General features: G+C 49.7%; 4 protein-coding genes across 5 annotated transcripts; 2 read left to right on the top strand and 2 right to left on the bottom strand.

Moving 5' to 3' along the window:
• Window positions 1-4,143: 4,143 nt before the first annotated feature.
• On the top strand, window positions 4,144-14,371 carry LOC120950376 (pancreatic triacylglycerol lipase-like). Its single transcript, XM_040368362.2, has 7 exons — window positions 4,144-4,294; window positions 5,394-5,568; window positions 9,855-9,997; window positions 11,397-12,272; window positions 12,354-12,572; window positions 12,646-12,979; window positions 13,060-14,371. The coding sequence occupies exons 3-7, from the start codon at window positions 9,868-9,870 to the stop codon at window positions 13,163-13,165; spliced, it is 1,665 nt and encodes a 554-aa protein (XP_040224296.1). The 5' UTR covers window positions 4,144-4,294; window positions 5,394-5,568; window positions 9,855-9,867; the 3' UTR covers window positions 13,166-14,371.
• LOC120950377 (uncharacterized) lies at window positions 14,228-15,731 on the bottom strand. Its single transcript, XM_040368363.2, has 2 exons — window positions 15,452-15,731; window positions 14,228-15,361 (listed from the first exon to the last, which is right to left on the bottom strand). Exons 1-2 carry the CDS (start codon window positions 15,473-15,475, stop codon window positions 14,513-14,515), a joined length of 873 nt encoding a protein of 290 aa, XP_040224297.1. The 5' UTR covers window positions 15,476-15,731; the 3' UTR covers window positions 14,228-14,512.
• Window positions 15,732-16,370: 639 nt separating this feature from the next.
• On the top strand, window positions 16,371-17,598 carry LOC120950234 (probable U2 small nuclear ribonucleoprotein A'). Of its 2 annotated transcripts, XM_040368102.2 has the most exons (4): window positions 16,371-16,556; window positions 16,637-16,784; window positions 16,850-17,337; window positions 17,484-17,598. In XM_040368102.2, exons 1-4 carry the CDS (start codon window positions 16,475-16,477, stop codon window positions 17,507-17,509), a joined length of 744 nt encoding a protein of 247 aa, XP_040224036.1. In that variant the 5' UTR covers window positions 16,371-16,474; the 3' UTR covers window positions 17,510-17,598. The 2 variants fall into 2 exon arrangements, with proteins under 2 accessions (XP_040224036.1, XP_040224035.1); XM_040368101.2 differs by lacking the exon at window positions 17,484-17,598 and having other exon boundaries at window positions 16,850-17,471.
• A 13-nt stretch (window positions 17,599-17,611) lies between these two features.
• Window positions 17,612-18,601, bottom strand: LOC120950233 (serine/threonine-protein kinase Nek7-like). Its single transcript, XM_040368100.2, has 2 exons — window positions 18,409-18,601; window positions 17,612-18,350 (listed from the first exon to the last, which is right to left on the bottom strand). The coding sequence occupies exons 1-2, from the start codon at window positions 18,471-18,473 to the stop codon at window positions 17,612-17,614; spliced, it is 804 nt and encodes a 267-aa protein (XP_040224034.2). The 5' UTR covers window positions 18,474-18,601.
• Between the last annotated feature and the right edge of the window lie 123 nt (window positions 18,602-18,724).

Below are 18,724 nucleotides of genomic sequence, written 5' to 3'. Positions count from 1 at the left end.
TGCGCGAGCAAGCAGGAAAGATAAATCGGCATGCGAACGAGGAAGTGAAATCGTAATAAAACATAGAGATTAGAGTGTCTCGCGGCCAAAACCCAAGACCCGGTGCAAACGGTGGTCACGGCGCGGGTCTGAAAAGCATTTTACATAACGACTGCGCACGACACACTTTTGCGCCACACTTGCGGGGCCCTGGCGTACTACACCAGCGCGCCTTTTGATCTAAATATTCTCCTTCCCCATTATTCCGCTTCTGCCTGGTACGAGGGGGGCGAACCTGTCCTTTAACGGCTAAACTAGGACGCAAAACTGCGCGATCGGGAACAGTGCCGGGACTCCTTGGGTGCAGTTTCGTTACGCTGTCCGTCCATGTACGTCCACTCTCTGTGTACGTTCGAACTTTGGCATCAGTGAGTGTCCCGGGTATTGGAATCTGACCTAACGTCCCGGTGGCGGCAGGTGAAACACGATCTGTGTCGCCGTGCGTTGGGATCAATTGCTTCGGATTCGAATGTCGCGCACTAAGAGGACGCCCGTAAATGCCTTCCACAAAGCCACAAACAGGAGATTGAGGACAGTCGAGCACACACACACTTGATGGGGATTTGTATGGAACATATTTTATCATTCATCGATTTGCAATTGTTGTTATCGTTATGGTCGGCTGTTAATGCTGTCAAGAATGCAAGATCGATCCCAATGGTTGTAATCTGCCAATCTTATCGATCTAACGGTCTCGTTTGAAAGCGAATTTACGTCCACAGCGCAAGGGACTTACGTCGCTAGATGTCACCATCAAGCGACATAATCGCCAAAGCCACGATCAAACGACCGCAGAACACTTCGTGCCTTGCCTAGGCCGACACAAAGACAATAACAAGGAAGTGACGCCATCTGCATCGCCCTGCATCAAACCCACCACTCTCCCCTCCCCGTCCGTCTGTTCATGTTATATATTTTGTACTGTCTCTTGGTTTTGGCCTCCGAAAACGAGGCTCGTAATACGGAGCTACTACGTGCACAAGGGAAACCCCTTCTCGGTGGCTAGACGCTCGCGGTAAAACGGGAGATCCTTGTCCAAAACACTCCCCACACACAGCGTACAGAAGAAGAAGCATCACGATCATCGAGCATTTAGCGCGCCAACGTCTCCACAATCATTGCGCAAGTCATTTTCATCGGAATGGCACACGATAACGGTTTACGTTTGCGCGCAGCGCGACTAGGGCATGACGCACGAGGTACTTTGATCGTTTGTCGCCGGAGCAACGGGGAGGTTCGTCGCTTGCGCTGTCGTCGTTTAGATCTCTAGCGCCGAGAAGCTTTGGTGTGACGCTGGGAAGGAAGATTCATCGCAGTGTGCAGTGGCCCAGCGCCAGCCGTGCGCGACACCACCCCGCATGCTTTGATCGTGGATGGAGGGTGCGCTCGCACGCTTTGCTATGATGGCGCGGATTTCGTCACACACGGCTCGAAAAATTGCTTATCGTCCGTCCTGCACGGAAAGGCTCGTACAATAATATCGTGGAAGCATCGATGGTGGTAAAGTAGTGAGCATGAGTGTGTGTCTGTGTGTGTGTGTGTTTTTAACTGCTCAAACTTGAAAACCGCTTCTGGTTCTTGCTCAATCGTCAGCTTCGTTAGACGCGAGCCGCATATTTACGCTTATATTTGGGCGGACGGTGCTTTCCAGCACACAACTAAACCGGACACCGCGGCCGCGCTTATATGGTGCCGATCTTTACCACTTATGCACGCACGTGCTCGGGTCGGAGGGTTGATATGGCGGGGTGCCAAAGTGTTGGGGTTTACGTTCTCGACGCGCCCGCTGGCCGCGCTGGTTGGTTGGTGTATTGGTGCCTAGCGCTGGTGATTATGATGAAATGATACCACGGCCGAACGGAATTGAAGTATCCACTCACACACACTTACAAACATCAACAACAACAACAACACGCCCCAAGTTCGAAGTGCATCGAAGCTTCCACATCGATGACCCACGTGTGGAGCCTATGGAAAGGGGGGGAGCGTTGGCGATCTGCGCAATTCCGCGGGCATACACATACGATCGGCCACTCTCGACTCTCGGGCCTTTGGTAAACGTGTTTTCTTTCACGCCGTTCGCCTCGTGTCGGTTCTTGTCGGCGGGCGGAGAAGCTGCTCGACGGTAATGGGCACTTGCTGTCGTGAAATCCACTCTTAAAAGGCGCACCACCAGGCGTCGATTCGGTTAGGGTCGATTTTTCCTTCTGGAAAGATCCTCCCAAACGTTTACCATTGTTGCGCCATTGCCTGGGCATGGAGGTTGCCGATTTTAAGTAAGACGGAATTTTTCGAGACATCCGATCACCGATTCCGTGGTGTCTCGTTAGAACGGGGTTTTGGGCCACTGGCAGAAAGTATGTGCCGCATGACGAATGGCCGCGACGACCACGGAAATAGCACGAAGCTGTTAATTAGGTACGGCCCTGCCAAAGCGCTGTCCAAGGTTTAATGACCGGTGTGAAGGAGGAGAACCCGGGCTGTCCTAGAGCTGTCGCATGATAATAGTGCACCCTCTGACAGCCCTATAATGAGGGTCTACCTTAATCAGAAGCAGCTACACAGCAATGGGAGAGGAGGGACCAGTTAACCTGTAACATGACGCGCCTGAGCAATGCTGCAGGTTCCGTTTCCCATCAGCTTTTATGGGCTTAAAGTCAATTGAGCGGGCTGTAATCTTTGCCCACGTGAGAAGGAACGCAGTCCGTTACATCGGACTTAAGCTAAGTAGCTGTCCCCGTGCACCGACAAAACAGGCCCCGTTTGCATCATTCCACAGCATCATTAATCACCGGATGTCGCATTCCTTCTTTTTTGTCTGGCAAACGAATCTCATCTCGCTGTCATTCCCTGTTGTCATCTTTTGTGAAAAGTGAAACTCTTGCAGCGATTACAATCGGCCATTAACCTGGATTAGCCTGTTGGGGTCCGTCAGTATGTTCGAGAAGCTTTTCAAGGGGGAACGCCCGGTTACAGAATGGAAAGCCAGCCAGCCAGCCAACCAGCCAACCAGCCAGCCACCGTATCATTCCAATGCCGCGGCATTCCAATGTCAAAAAAGCGCTTGATAGAACCTTCTACGCCTTCGGTTCGATAGAAAGGCCAAACAGATTGACACGAGGCGTAGTTGGTGCCATCAAATGCCAAGCTCGGAATGTTGATCAGAGAGGTGTAAGGTTACCGCCACATGCTTGATGTAACCTTTCTAATTCTAACAATTGACCTGAAGTAACCAGACATAACTGCAGACTCTCTCGTTCTCGCGCTCTCTTTCTCTCCTATGCACTTTGTTTCGGTTTCCTTAGCAACGTAGCAGCATGCGTTTCTTCTTCCATTTCACATCGAAGAACACCGGCAGCCGAATCGAAGCAGCCCATCCAAGCCAAAAGCCCCAAAGCAGATACTGGAAATCAAGGCCATGAAGGCCGCCGGTGCCGGTGGTGCCCGATCAAAGTCGTTGGCTTTGAACGTCTTTCCAAATTCCAACACACACAATGTGACATTTGTAAGCGATGCCGGCACGGGGTGTGCGAGATCGCAACATCCACAACAACAATCGCGCGCGGTGCCATATTAGCAAGTAAAATGAGCATCCACTTCCAAAAGGACGAGCCCCCTCGGCGTGTGTACTGCCGCCACCACCACCGCCATGCCACCACAGGCGGAACTGGTGCTGGTGCTGGTGCATCTTGCTCTGCCGATGGCGTTGGCCAATAAGCAGCCATTGGGACACAGATTAAAACGATTTGTTATTAGCTTTTGAATCTTAATCGTTGTGTTTCGTTGTTTAATACATTCGTATGCACCCTCCAAGCAATCTTCCTGGCCTATGCATTAGAAAAAAACACATCCATTTTCGAAAATTGCTTTAATTTTCGTTTGACTGGAGCAAGCAGTGCGCAGTTATACTACAGAGACCATACCTGAAGGGTTAACTCTCTCATTGGCTCCTTCTCTCTCTCGCTCTCTCTCTGTCATGCTCTCTCGAAGCTTCTCATTTTCTCACGCCACAGTCTGCGCGCTCAACCCGCTGCTTGCTCACCCCGAGCGGCGAGAGCACGAAGGCGCACTGGAAGGGGTTAAACATTTTATATGACGTTCGGGAGAATCCACCCTGGGTGTCTCATTCAACCACAGACAGTGAAAGTGTGCAAACGTCGTAGAAGCTTTACGCGCTGGGCGCAAAACACACACCGCCCGCCCCTCCACAACAACACAGCTTTTCCGCCTCGTCCAACCTCGTCGTAGTGAGAGAGTGAGTTTGGTTGCGCTTTTTTCCGATTGCAATTGCATTCCACAAAGTAGATCACGCGTATTTCTCTGTGTGTGTGTGAATGTGTGCGTGTGTGTGTCTCTGTGTGTGAGCTTGGGTTTGTGTGAAGGAGGAAGTGCACTTTAAATAACGCATCATAACGAGTGTTACAGATAAAATACTGGACAGCAAAGGTAGACAGGAAAAGGTTCTCGGGTGTGATGTAGCTGAATAATATTAAAATACGGAAACAAACTGATGTGATACTCGCAGGCCCGCCTTTTGCAACAGCACACGAACAGGAAGGGTTGTTATTCAATAAATCAAAACAGACGCATACACAGCCACAGGTAGACACACTTACACAGTTTTATACTCGGTGTTAAGCTACAGTGAACGGTGTGACAACACGGCGTGCGGTTAAAGGAGGCCTTGAAGGAAAAGGATATCCCACGGACGGTTGATCGGTGCGCGCATACTTTCAAACGTCGTGAAGCTTCTCGGTCTAAAGAAGGACAGGACAAGGAAACGCTCACACCACCACCACCACTCACACCACCTTACTGCACCAGTGAAGCCGAACATTGCGCTACGAGTGTGTTTGGCATGATATTGGAAAGGTTGCGAGAAGCGAAGTACTAGTAGTAAGCAAGCAAAGAAGGAAAAACCGATTCGAACAACAACCACAACAAAACGAGTGCATCGGCCAAGCCAAACACAAACGCACATTTCGAAACACCAACTTCTCTCGCTCGCGTGGTGCGTTATTCCAATTGCTCTGTTTCGTAGTCAGAGATGCACCCGACGCTATGACCCCCGACCGCCCAGGTTCAGTGTGTGCGATTTTAAATGCGACCTCGTATGATGAATTGCTCCCGAGGTTACCGAGAGGCCTACTGCGATGGTGGTGGCTACATAACGTCTGTCTAATTTTCCCCGTCGGCGGTGAAATTTCACTGCAAGTGTGTTTGTGTGTGCATGTGTGTGTGTGTGTTGTTTGTGTGTATGTTGTGCCGTTTCTGTGTGCATCGCTATCGTTGGAGGGGTATAACTTATATCTCTCTGTCTTTTCTTTTCCCCTTTCAAAAACGCATGTGTGTAGCTTCCCTGTAGGCACAGCAAAACCTGCAGACGGTCCCTGGGGCAGCATTTAATCCCGCCACAAATCGTCAAACCCGAACCGCGCAGTTCTACTGATCTACTGTGGCAGGCAGGCTTTCGCACACACTCACTGCCTCTAGTGAGAGCCTGCAGATTTGATGCATTATTTCTTAAACGTAAGTATTAGCTGCGATAATTAAAGGATCGGCCAGGAGATCGCCGCGCGATCGATGCGATCGATTTTAGTTTCACTTTCGTTTTACTGAGAGGGCTTGTTCGAAAGGGGTGGTTGATGATCACGGGGAGGAGTTTCATGACACGGCAGATATATTAGCGCAAACGGGCAACGCGAAGAGCGAAGAGGATTACCGAGCAAATCATTACGCAACGTTTGTTTACGTTTTGTGAGGTGAACGACGAGGTGCTTAGCGATCGACGATCGTTGGCGAATGTGCGTCGAAGAAGAATTGCACTCGAACCGTAAGCAAATACGATAGGTAAAGAGGGCTTCTGCGTGAAAAGGTGGGAGCAGCCGTTTCGATTTTTTTGTAAACTCGACCCATTTTCGCGGACCACGAGCAACATATTTCATGTTCAAGTCAGCGTTCGCCGTCCTCACACGATAAAAAAAACACCCATTTTAGAATGCCTTCAATGGAACGCAAACACAAACACATCGTACCGTAGCGATGATCGTTTCTTCTCGAAGCTTTTCGGTACGATACGATCGTCACAAAACTGGTCGACGGGACGCGGATCGAATTGAAAACGAGTCTTTTGGACGAGTTGCCTGCGATGCTCGCTGCAGTGTGTGCTAACTGTCGTACCGCGTGCGTTCCTTCATTGATCATTACTCCGAGCGGAGCGGGTTGTGGATATGGAAAACCGGGGGTATTCATCATCTTCGTGCCATGCCGTGTATGCCTGTCTGTGTGTGAGTGCAGGGTGATCGATCCAGGGCGATTGTGTGTGAGCGGGAAGCACGGGAACGACATCGGCAACGACTTTGTACGGCACCTTCCTAATGACAGGAAACGGAAGATTGGCCGATGTCGGTGACGGGAGCGTTTAAGCAGGAAGGAAGTGGCCACAAACTCGTTTCCTTCCCCGCTGTGATGGGTGCCGAGGGTCATTATTATTGATCCTGCCGCTGAGTATGAGGAAGAAGTGAGTTAATAGGATAGTTTGGGATGTCTCCGGTCAGCCTAATGAGCAAAGGCTACGGTGTGAGCGTGAACATTAGTTGACGACTGTGTTGCAACCGATCGTTGCGCGTCTTGCTGCAACGCAATGTCAATTTTTGACATGCAATCAGCAGAAGCAATAGCTTTAGCCAAAATAAACATCGGCATTTACGTGACGCTCAGAAGAGGAAATGTTCAGGGCCATACACAGAGCCGATGTGCAAAGTAAGTGCGTTTCGTAAGTCCCGAAAAAAAGCGACATTCATTATGCCGTCCTTTTCCTCCAGCTCATCTGCACCAGATCTTGGTGTTGAGAGTAGCTTGTACGTTATTGAACATCAAGCGCTTTTTCGTGTTTCTTACTCCTTTTCAAGGTAATGCAGGAATTGAGTCCGATTATGAAAATAAAAACAACGGATCGATAGAGATGAAACACTGACACGACGGTACCACCGAGTGCACACTACTGTCAGGGCGTCTCAGTTCAGCGAGCTTTCCATCAAATGCAGTTCAAAGGCAACAGTAGTAGGTCGGTGGGACACAAACTGTGTCAATCCGTGGCGGTAACATACGTGTACCGGGGCTGTAACGCATACCCTTCTGCTTGCGCTTGACTGCCTGCCGGCGGCATTTCGAGCAGCTCGACCGCACTTTAACCTGCTTCTGCTGGCCGGCTGCTGCCTGGTCTGGCCTGGCCTGGCTGCGCACACCGGGATGATATAATCCACACCTAAACGGGTGCGCGCGCGCGCTCTCTCTCACATTCACACACCCCGCACCCGGCCAGTCCTCGGTCGCGGCAATTTGCTCCGATTTATTTTTCACCTTTTGGCGCACCGTGTCGACGGCTTATGGTCGCGTGCTCGCTCAGCCGGCCCCAAACGCTCTCGGTTCAATACGGGCTACATTTGTTTTGTTTTGTGAGCACGCGAAAATGAAGGTGTTTCTTTCTATGCTTGCAAGTTGCAACACCTCAGCAGCAGCGGCAGCAGCAGCCGCAACAACAGGGCAGCGCCTTACGATGAGGCAACCACAATGGGCAAATTATTCAAACTAGAAACGTACTTTAATGTAAATACACCGATATTACACCGTGCTGTAGAACAGAAAGAGGGCTCACTTTTTGCTCCCCATTGATGCATATCTCACCTTGTTGCTTTTTGTCACACACGACGCACGCGCGACACGAAAGTTCTTGCAGCAGTCAGGTTCGTCGCCTACTACGCATAGCCCACTCGCGCAAGTCTTTTGTTTCGCGGTGGAGGTGGAGGCGCCAAACACAGCTGCGTATGTACGCTGGTGATCGCATCTGTTTGACACACTTCCATAAAATCATCATTCTTGTCCAACGGTGGCGACGTGCGGGTGCCAACTGCATTCGTAGGCAGTGCAATAAATTATGGCACATGTTTTGCTGTACGTTTAATTATACCGCACCACACCGTTGCTTTTTGGGGTGTAGCTTTCTATTGTAGCCCGTCTCCCCGTCGTTCACACTCACACAATGCGCTAACGCCGGATAGTGGTCTACTCCTCCGCGCTCGCAATCCAATCGATCGAACTAACTAGTCGAAATTTAATTAATTTAGCAATCATTCCACCCGTCCGGAATGTTTTCCGCATTCGGGCACGGCGTCGGAACCGACCAGGAGGACTGGCCGTCGTCCGGCGGAGTGTGCATTAGAGGTATTATTTAATTGCAAATCAACCGTCGCCGCCCTCTTATGGCGATGCATCGTAGTGATCTTTTTTTTTGTTGCTCCAACATTGCTCCCAGCTCTCGCACTGGGGTGGACTTTCTTTTCTACACCAACGGTACGAGAGGTACGAGGAGCTCCGGAGTCAGAGATCGGGATCGGTGGTCAATCGCGCAATCAACTCGCTTGAATTGCAACTTGATTTTTACTTTCTCAGACGTGGCCTGCTTTGCGGCAGCGAGATTGAATCTCTCTCTCTCTCTCTCTCACTCTGTTTTATGTACGGTGTTTAATGTTTATTTTCCCTTTCTTTGCCTGCTCTCGGTGATCTCTCTCTCTCTCGATCGGTCCACCATCTATCCAGCAGCAGGGCCCACCGTCGTGGACCGGGAATTGTAAATGCATCGTCATCGGATGCTTCATTCAATCGTTCATTAAATTGACGTTGCCATCCCCCTCTTCGTTCCACCAAACGGTGAATGCACAAGCCGGGATACATAACCGCTTGCTGACAGTGGATTTCTCAATCCGCTTAATGAATGATTTGAGCCTGTACGTGGTACAGGGCTGACGCGGTGACAACGATTGCAAAATGAGTGCTTCAATTGTTCGCGTACACGATGCTTATTAAATCATCGACTAATTCTATACACGATCCATTCCCTCTGTCGGGGAAGAAAGATGGGGAGGTAATGCGCATTTTTGAAAAGCAAAACTCAATAAAAAAAGTTGTTTTCGTGGTTTCGTTTAAGCCGCAAATACGTCGACAGCTCACATTTCAACTAGCAGGTTCGACAGACAGCTTCCCCGAAGATGTAAGAATGTTTACCGAAAATACTGCGATCTTGCGCACACCCTTCGTTCCGTGGACGGGTCGGGGTGATGCTGGTTGAAGAACCGGTCGACCTTTCCAAATATTTGAAGCCTGTAAACTGTCGACAGCTCACCTCACCTCACCGCCCCGTTGCCATCATAAGCATCAGTGTGTGCGTCTGTATCGATCAACGATCACTTCCATGATCGACGCGGCGTGCGGTGAACGAAACCTGACGAGAGCCGATAGCTGGCTTGATACGCTTGAACGTTCGAACATTCAACTGGCCAGAGTTGGAATGGGTTCGTCGCTTCGCTCGTTGCTCAATACGGGGGATCCTCCCTTTGTGCGCCGTCATCGGCAGCGCGCAACGGTGCAGCATGATTATTAATGATTGCGCGCCTGTCGCGCCGTCGTTTGCTTCCCTTTTTCGTGACATTCTGGCAACCGGGGTAGCAAGGGGGGAGGCGAGAGTGCAGGATGGAAGGGGGTTTCTTTATTTCGTTTCGGGCCGGGTGCGTCATTGCTGCTACTGTTAGTCCCTGTTCCAAAGTCGACAGTTTAATTTGACGTCCATCTAATGTGTGCGCCTAGTACACGCACGACAATGCGAGGAAGTACGTTTGTGTGCGTGTGTGTGTCATAATGTCGTTAGCCATTAAGTAGTTATCATCACCCACCCATCCACCTTCTTCTAGTTCTTCTAGCGACGGTTAAATTGTCACTAATGGGTGTCACATTATTGTCTTTTCTCCCTCTCTTTCCAGACCCACCAAAACGATGTTGAGCTTTCTAGCTTCATCATTATTAGCTATAAGCATCATCTGCTCGGTTGATCCCGGCCTGGCAGGTCCCCTGGATGCGCTCAGCTGGGCCCGGATGGACAACATCAACCTTCCCTGGCTGCCATGTAAGTATCCGACTACCTCGCGACTAATCGCGCACAGTACGATGGTGGTGTATGGTTTTTTGCCTCACTCTTCCTCAATGCCAACAACGATCGTTCGTTCGCTCGCTGGTGGGTCAGAAGGCTAGAGCGTACACAGCGGAGGGACAACTTCATCAGCTGTTGCAGCGCAGCATACGCTTCCTCAGCCTCACTCCCAATGTGCGTGTTAGTGTGTGTATGTGTCTGTGTTGTCCAACACGAGGCGCGTCCCAAGGTCAGCTGTTCTTCTATGCTTTCTTGACATAGATTTTAATCACGCTACCTGTTCATCGGGGTGTCCGAACTGAAGGCGAGCGTTATTTTATCGACTCGTCGAGCGTCGAGCGACAACGGGAACCCATACTGTTCCTCCAAATGCGTGCCTCCATCCGACAAATGGCGACATCCTCTCGGCGGTCGGCCATCGGTGCGTTTTGAAAGATCCGAAAGCTTCGCGAATGAAGAAGTGAGCTAATTATGAGCATTTTTTTGTTTGTTTCTTTGTTCGTCTGCACTGTTTGCTAATCGATGGCCTTTTCTTGGCCGTTGCCGTTGGAGTATTCTGCATCAGGACAATGCGATACTTAATGGGGTTTGTTACTTTTTAGATAAGTTGATGCTTAGCACCTTCCAAATGTGACGTATTGATCGCGATCGTGAGCCATAACTCGCTAATAACTTAATGAACAAAACGCTCAAGACCTTTGTGCGTGTGCGATGTGCCGTTTGTTGAGCAAAAACAATCAAAATCACTGGCTGGTAAGGGTCTCTGTCCCTCGGTCTCTCTCTCTCTTTCTCTCTTGCTTCAGTGCCCCAGTTACGCATAGCGTATTTTTTACACCTTTTCCTTTCGAGTCTATTCCTATGCATGGGAATGTTGTCTTTTTTTGTTGGACGATTATTGTCGGAGATGAAACACGTTGAGTAATGAACGCGCTATGCTTCGATTACCGGCTTCCACCACTTTCTATCTCCGCTGGCGAAAAAACCCCACCAACCCACGCCGACCGAGGCTGAGAACACAGAGAAGGTGCACCTCCGCAATCCGAGCATGATCAGCAATGATTGCAGTTTGTTGCCATGCTTTCCTCATTGCTGCCACCACACCACCGTGTCGTGTCGGGCAAGTGGCGCTGGCCTTCGTTTTTCACACCTCCATTCCCAGACCTGAGCCTGAGGGAGGCTGGTAATCGATTCCATCGATTGATCGCACTTCTCTGTATGCGAAGGTCACACAGACACACACACACACTGTGCTAATTGAAAGCTAAAGATGCGATTGTGCCGGGAATCAGGTCAAACGTGCTGCTGCCGTTGGCGCTAACACACACACACACATTGTCCATCTAACCGAATCTGCTTTTACTTTGTGCATTTGTAGATGAAAATATGACACGATGTTATGGCGAGCTGGGCTGCCTGAACATCACCAAGGAATGGTACCATCTGATCTTCCGGCCGTTCAACGTGTTTCCGCTACCGCGCAGCGTCATCAACACGCGCTTCATCCTGTACACCGAGAAGAACCCTACCGATGGGCAGCTGCTGCAGGCCGAGGCAAAGGATACGCTCGTCAAGTCCCACTTCAACCCGGACTGGGCGACCAAGTTCATCATCCACGGCTTCATCGATACGCCCCTGTCCAACTGGGTGTCCGAGATGCGCGATGAGCTGATCACGCGCGGTGGACTGAACGTGATCGTGGTCGATTGGGCCGGCGGATCACTGCCGCTCTACACGCAGGCAACGGCCAACACACGACTCGTCGGTTTGGAGATTGCCTACCTCATCCGGAAGCTGCAAGAATACCGGGGACTGCAGCCGGAAGACGTCCATCTGATAGGACATTCGCTCGGTGCTCATACGGCGGCGTACGCGGGAGAGCGTATTCCAGGGTTGGGACGCATTACCGGGCTCGATCCAGCGGAACCGTACTTCCAGGGTATGGGACCGATCGTACGGTTGGATCCGACCGACGCAACCCTCGTGGACGTCATCCACACCGATGGAAGAAGTGTGTTTCGGCTAGAAATCCCCGGCTACGGTATGTCGCACGCCTGTGGCCATCTTGATTTCTATCCCAACAACGGCAAGGAGCAGCCGGGCTGTGCACTGTCGCAGGAAGGTGCCGCCACCATACCGCTGACACTTATTAAGGATGGCATTGAGGAGGCGTCAAGGGTGTTGCTGGCCTGTAATCATATCCGCGCCATCAAACTGTTCATCGACAGCATCAACGGCAAATGTCCGTATGTCGGTAAGTCGGCTTCCGCGCGCCTATAGTTGTGATCGCAATGGTGTGATCGTTCTGTTAATCGCAACCAACTCCCATCCACAGCACATCGGTGTCCATCGTATCAGCATTTCCTCAGCGGCAACTGCTTCAAGTGTACGTCCGGCAATTGCGCACTGATGGGCTATCATGCCTCGCTGCCCATCACAACCGCCCGGCAAAACGTGTCCGAGAACGATGTCATCAGCGGCTCATCCAGTGTCCCGGTAGCGCCCCAGCCGGGCAAATACTTTCTTGCCACGGGGCGTGATTTTCCATTCTGTCGTAAGTAGCAACTCAACAATGTGGGATGTTTTTTGCACATATTCTAACCTTTATGGTCCGTTGATGCCCTTAGAACGTCACTATCGATTTACGGTTGAGCTGGCAAAACCGAAAGTGGCTGAACCGTGGGTACAGGGCCATCTGACTGCGGGCATCTTCTCGGAGCGAGGTGCCCTGCGCAACATCGACCTGACACCGAAAGGCACCGCTCGGCTGGAGCACGGCACAACGTACCAGGTGGTGGTCACCAACCCACACGATCTTGGCGATCGCATTCGCAAGGTAGAGCTGGCCTGGACACACGACATGAACGTGCTGGAGCCGACCACGCTGTGTCTGTTCTGGTGCAACAGCCATCTGTACGTGAAATCGATTCAAGTTGAAACGATGCAGATGCCCTCGCGAGAGTAAGTAAACTAAGTGGGGAGGTTTCGTTACCGGCCCATCGTTCTCTAAACGTTTTCCTCCCTTTGCTCCCTATCCCCAGAAAACGGAACATTGAATATCCAAACAAGCTGTGCGCACCGAAGCGCGAATACGCCGACATTGCCAGCCGCGGGTCCTACTCGTTCTACGATAACTGCAAACGGTAAGGGATGACCCAAGCGTTGCGGCACACTCGTTACATCTCATCTCAGCCCCCGCTAAGCCAGATTTCATGCAACAAATTCAGCACCACCACGCGCCATCACGAGGACACGTGCGTCATATGTGATTAATGCAGCGTATATAGCGATCGCGTAGTTAGCAGCCTTCTAGCGTGCCTTCTAGCGATTTAACGACCCACCTGTGTGTGTGTGTTTTTTGGTTTTGTTATCTCTCACTCTCTCCATCTCTCTGTGTATTTCAACGCCCTTCTACTAAACCAGAGACACACTTTGTTCGCCCAGTGCGCGAGATCCTCCAGAGGGTGAGGGAGGAGGAGGACCCACCTTCATCCCTCCGTGTGTCGTCCCCTTAAATCATTTCTGTGAAATATTCGACATCTCGCGCGTAGTACACTGCCTTTCCATAGTTTTTCCTCTTAGAACAAGTACCCCAGTAGATGTTATTAGGTGGAGAGTGTCCAAACAGTTCAGCTCGATTAGTCGATTAGCCTGATCGTTCGTGTATAGTGGTATGATTTTAACCTTCGCCAGAGGCCGAACACAACCCACGCTTGATTTGGTTTGTGTGAATAACAACAACAACAACAACAACAACAACAATATTTTGCATTGGTAGAGATAGGCCAAAGTGATATAATATTCCCAGATATCGTGCAGGGTGAAATGTTGAAAGCCTTGCCGGCAACCCGCTGGCAAGTCAGGAATGGTCTCCGTTTGTTCATTTCGTTCACTTTCTTTACCCCGCCCCATCGGGAGCCATATATGTGTAATGCTTTTCTTTTGTTTTGAATTTGTTCAAATACAATACGCGTAGTAGAATTAGCTGTAAGCAGAGACAGTCCTGCCCGGAAGAGGATACTTCAGATCGGGATCAGAGGCCGACGTTTCGAGGCGAGGAAAGGCAAAGGTTGTAGAAATAAGTTCGGTGTGGCGCCATGGCCCCTTCCGCCGGTCGGTGCGCGACACACCTTTCCATGCGTTTACTTAATTACCGTTAGCAAACTGAAAACATTATTGTGATACCTATACGAAAAGAGTGACTGTAAATTATGAAATAAAACGATACATTTATTTCGTGTACCTAGTTGCGTCGGTCGAGTCCGTCGTCTTGGGGGTTTGCAGTTTCCCAGAGTCAAATAAAATAGAAATAAAATTTCGTCCATGCATTGCAGGTGCATCCTTAACCAGTAATTAACTTTTTATCGTTACTTACGCAGCTCCAGCGCTTCTCTCCTTTCGCTCTTTTTCTCTCTCTCTCTATCTCCTGTTCTTGCTTTGCTCACGGCATTTTGTTTGTTCATTTATGTTCATGGAGACCTCAGCACGCTCCGCTCACGACATGGTGCCGTTGGCGAGGGCTTGTGCCAGATCGTTCAAACTGTTCGAGAGGGCCAATATGGCGGCGGACATGTTCGTGAGCGCCTGGGCGATGGCAAACTGAGAATCGTCAATCCTTCGCTTCTTCATCACTGTTTCCAGCTTTTCGGTGGTGCGCTTCAGGCTCTCCTTCAGCCGCTCCTGTGGCTCCGACATTGCACTGCTCTTGGGTCGTAAAAATTCGCTGGTGGCATTGTGCAGCGTGGTCAGCTCGACGTACTCGGTCTGGTGTTGGTGGTTGACCAGCTGCTTATAGCCTTCGCCCGAATGTTTCCGAAGATGCATGTGTGTGGTGACAGTTTGGGCCGTCTGCTCCTCGACCGGTTTGGCAAAGGTGGCCACAAACTCTTCGTCCAGCGGATCCTCCGTGTAGTTTTCCACCACTATCTCTTCCTTCTGTACGCCCGTGTCCTCGGGATAGTATTCCTCTTCCACGCTTTGCAGCGTGCTCATTTCGCCGCCATTGTCGACCGCTTTGGTCCACTGTTCCAGCACATCGTACAGGTTGCCCACTCGCATGATGCGCACCTCGAACGGGGTGGGTCCGATGCGCTTCGAGCGTCCCTCCACCACCAGCCGGCATTTTCGGCGCAGGTTGATCAGCACGTCCGCCCAATACTTCACCCACTTCGAGCATGATTTGACCGTGCCGCCCTCGATCTTGTTCAGTCGCTGTGTCGCCTCCGTCCAGAACTTTTGACGCTCCTTGCTGTCGTCCAGGTTCTCCAGCTTCGCCTTCTGTTGATACTCCTCGAATATCAACACCAGCTCCTCTTTCTGCAAATTCGAGGCTGACTTCGGTTTCTGCACCCCCGCGGGAGTCAAAGAACGCCAGTGAGAGTGTTGTTAGTGTTGTTCCGCTACGCGAGGCGGCGTTACCGCTTTTTCACTTACCAGTTCGGAGTTCATAAGTTCCATCGAGTTTGGGTTCGATGCACGCCAAGAAATTTGCACCCACCGATGATGCCACAGCCCGTTCGCATCAGCGCAATCGTCTTGGAAATGGCTACCTTTAGGACACCGTTTTAGCTTTGCGCGCCTTTCGCGCTAATGATGAGGATGATAACCGAACGTGAACGATGAGCTAAAAAGTGTAAATATTTTTGGTGAATCCAAGCGCTTCGACTTCTTTCTCATCCAAAGCTTCTCGCTTGCTGTTATTACGACCTGTCAACTAGCGCACGTAAACGCCTCTTGTCAAATTTTGCGTACCGTCTGTTCCCGAGTTACGCGGTTTGTGCGTACCCACGGCATACGCGCAACTCAACTATTTGCGTCAATCGAACTTCATAGTTTTCGGCCAAATTACAATTTATTCACTCGTTATTTTTATTCAATTTAGTACTTTCATACACTTTATCATTTATTTGATACGATTCGTGCGGAACATTCTGATATTTTCGGCTTTTAGGTGGATTAAATTTACCAGCAAAAATGTATTTTATACTGGATTGGACAATTCTTGAAGCAAATTGCAGTGATTTAACATTTGATCTGTAAAATTAAGAAAAACGCGAATCTCCTCAGTCGCGTATGTCGAGAACCGCGTAACTTGGGAACAGACTGTATACGCGCCACAATCAAGTCGCATAGAATTGAGGTACGAAATGTGGCGCTGTTTTGCAGAACATAAAACTACAATCTTTTGAAATATCTGCTTTATAAATTCAGCTGAATTTGCATTCAGTTGGTGGAATATAATAATTAAGTGCCACCAAAACGTGCAAAACAGCTTGCAGCATTTTTATCACCGCGCTCATCAATGGCAATTGACAGCAATGGGCGCCGCATCGTATCTCTAATCACCTTGGTAGAAGTAAGCGTTTTCGCGGACCGACAAGCGACAGATTGCAAACATAAACACAAATCGGCGTGTTATTTCACTTTCTTTCCTTTGCTCCAGAAAAAGGCCCGAAAATGGTGAAACTTACACCAGATCTAATAAATCAGTCCATGCAGTACATGAACCCGTGTCGTGATCGAGAGCTAGACTTACGGGGTAAGTAGATTTCTCGCCGGTAATTCTGCTGCGACACAGCTGCACTCCAAGCTTACGGTGATTGTTCGTGCGTGTTTCAGGGTACAAAATACCACAGATAGAGAATATGGGTGCGACGCTGGATCAGTACGATACGATCGACTTTTCCGACAACGACATCCGCAAGTTGGACGGTTTTCCGCGCCTGGCCAGATTGAAGTGTCTACTTCTGAACAACAACCGGATTGTGTAAGCTCTGCCACCGAACGTTTGTGTAAACATTGGTACAATGAGCATGAGTTTCCCTTTTGCAGGAGAATTGGTGAAAACCTTCACGAATCCCTTCCCAACCTTCAGAGTATCATTCTGACCGGCAACAACATCCAGGAGCTAGGTGACTTGGAACCTCTGACGAAGCTGCCGAACCTCGAGACGCTCAGCTTGCTGACGAATCCCGTATCCACCAAGCAACACTACCGTGAGTATGTTGCTTTCCGTTTCCCCAACCTACGGCTGCTAGATTTCCGCAAGATCCGGCAAAAGGAGCGCGAAGCAGCGAACCTACTGTTCAAGTCGAAGAAGGGCAAAGAAATGCACAAAGAAATCGTTCGGAAAGCGAAACAAGCGTTGCCGGCCGGTGCACTCGGTGAATCATCGCCGGAGAAGCAGGCCGTCCAGAATGCGAGCCCGGCCGACATTCAGAAGATTAAGGAAGCCATCAAGCGAGCGACGAATCTGCACGAAGTCGAACGGCTTAATCGCATGCTACAGTCGGGTCAAATTACCGGCGACATACTGAACGGTAACGAATCGCATTCCATTAATTATTAATCTTTTACAGAAAGCGATCGCGAATGGGGAGAAAGGGGATCTTCTGAAGCCGAATGCGCACAATTTTTGCAGTATAATAATCAGTCAATATTTTATTCTACTTTCTATCTACCTTAGGCGCTAACGGTTCTGAAGCCGAGTAAAAGCTCCGATTCGAACAGATACAATACACGATACAGCTGGTCGAGAAGGGCGTGAAATACAATGAAAAAAAGATTGAATTACACCATTACATCGGTTTTCGATTAACTCACTATCTCTAAAATGCGAAATTTCGTCAAGATACTTTCCAGCGTCCAGCGCTTGGTCGGATCTTTCTGAATCATCATATCACATAGAACCTGTAGGGCGGAACTGTATCCCAGCCGCTTGCAATCGAGCTGTGGCACACTAAATTTTTGGTTTCGCCTTTTCCCGAACCGATCGACGAAGGGATGCTCCAGCATGCACAGCTCATAGAAGATAATGCCCAGCGCCCATACATCGCTTTTATAGTCGTAATCCTTGCCTCGGGCCACCTCGGGGGCCATGTACAGCGGTGTCCCAACGATAGTCCGGTTCAAATCGTCTTCGTGCATAATCTTTGAGATACCAAAGTCGGCCAGTTTCAAACGGTTATCGATACAAATCAGTACGTTGGCTGGCTTCAGGTCACGATGAATAACGTTTCGCTGGTGCAGATACACGAGACCGTCAGCAATGTCTCCAAATTTGGCCATTACAGCGTGCTGATTCAGAAAGGCGCCTTCGGCCAAGCGTCGCTCGAGAAACGTTGCCAAATTGCCTCGTTCTGCATACTCCAGGACGATGTTCCAACTGGTGGTTGTTTGATAGTAGCCCCGATACTGTATGATTCGTGGATGACAAAGTTGCGAAAGAATTGTGTGCTCTTTCAGTACCGCCGTGTAGGCATAATCCGGACTATTGAAGGGAATGCTTTTGATCACGATGAGTTGGTCATGGTATCGATATAAACCTACGGAACTGTGAAAGCTTTTTTTATGTAATTCACCATCACCAACAGACCCGGATGATTGCTTACCTTCCGAAACAACCTTCAGCAAGAACTACGCATAAATTTAGGGCTGAATTATTGAATTGATCCATGGTTCGTGCCACAAGCTACGGGAAATCAACCGCCATCAATATTGTTTGCTGCAAGATGTCCGGTGAATAGCTGTTGACAGATCATTTGGTAATTTCGGAAAAGTGCTCATACCAACACTGTATGTTTGCAAATGTGATTTTTTGTAATGTAAATTTTTTTAATAGAAGCAACAATATTTTTTTTATGTTTGAATTGGTGAATTATTCCTACCGACAAAATAAATTACCTCGAAGTAAAATAATTTCCCTTT

Source organism: Anopheles coluzzii, chromosome 2 (assembly GCF_943734685.1).
Source record: "Anopheles coluzzii chromosome 2, AcolN3, whole genome shotgun sequence".
NCBI classification, from domain to species: domain Eukaryota; kingdom Metazoa; phylum Arthropoda; class Insecta; order Diptera; family Culicidae; genus Anopheles; species Anopheles coluzzii.
This window is presented reverse-complemented; position numbering and strand designations above follow the sequence as displayed.

Coding starts and splice junctions, on each gene's coding strand:
- LOC120950377 (XM_040368363.2), bottom strand. CDS start 15,475: ATGGAACTTATGAACTCCGAACTG. Junction 15,362..15,451: donor AACTTATGAACTCCGAACTG/GTAAGTGAAAAA, acceptor GCGGGGGTGCAG/AAACCGAAGTCAGCCTCGAA.
- LOC120950233 (XM_040368100.2), bottom strand. CDS start 18,473: ATGGATCAATTCAATAATTCAGCCCTAAATTTATGCGTAGTTCTTGCT. Junction 18,351..18,408: donor GCTGAAGGTTGTTTCGGAAG/GTAAGCAATCAT, acceptor AAGCTTTCACAG/TTCCGTAGGTTTATATCGAT.
- LOC120950234 (XM_040368101.2), top strand. CDS start 16,475: ATGGTGAAACTTACACCAGATCTAATAAATCAGTCCATGCAGTACATG. Junction 16,557..16,636: donor TCGAGAGCTAGACTTACGGG/GTAAGTAGATTT, acceptor TGCGTGTTTCAG/GGTACAAAATACCACAGATA. Junction 16,785..16,849: donor CTGAACAACAACCGGATTGT/GTAAGCTCTGCC, acceptor TCCCTTTTGCAG/GAGAATTGGTGAAAACCTTC.
- LOC120950376 (XM_040368362.2), top strand. CDS start 9,868: ATGTTGAGCTTTCTAGCTTCATCATTATTAGCTATAAGCATCATCTGC. Junction 12,573..12,645: donor GCGTGATTTTCCATTCTGTC/GTAAGTAGCAAC, acceptor TGATGCCCTTAG/AACGTCACTATCGATTTACG. Junction 12,980..13,059: donor ATGCAGATGCCCTCGCGAGA/GTAAGTAAACTA, acceptor CCCTATCCCCAG/AAAACGGAACATTGAATATC.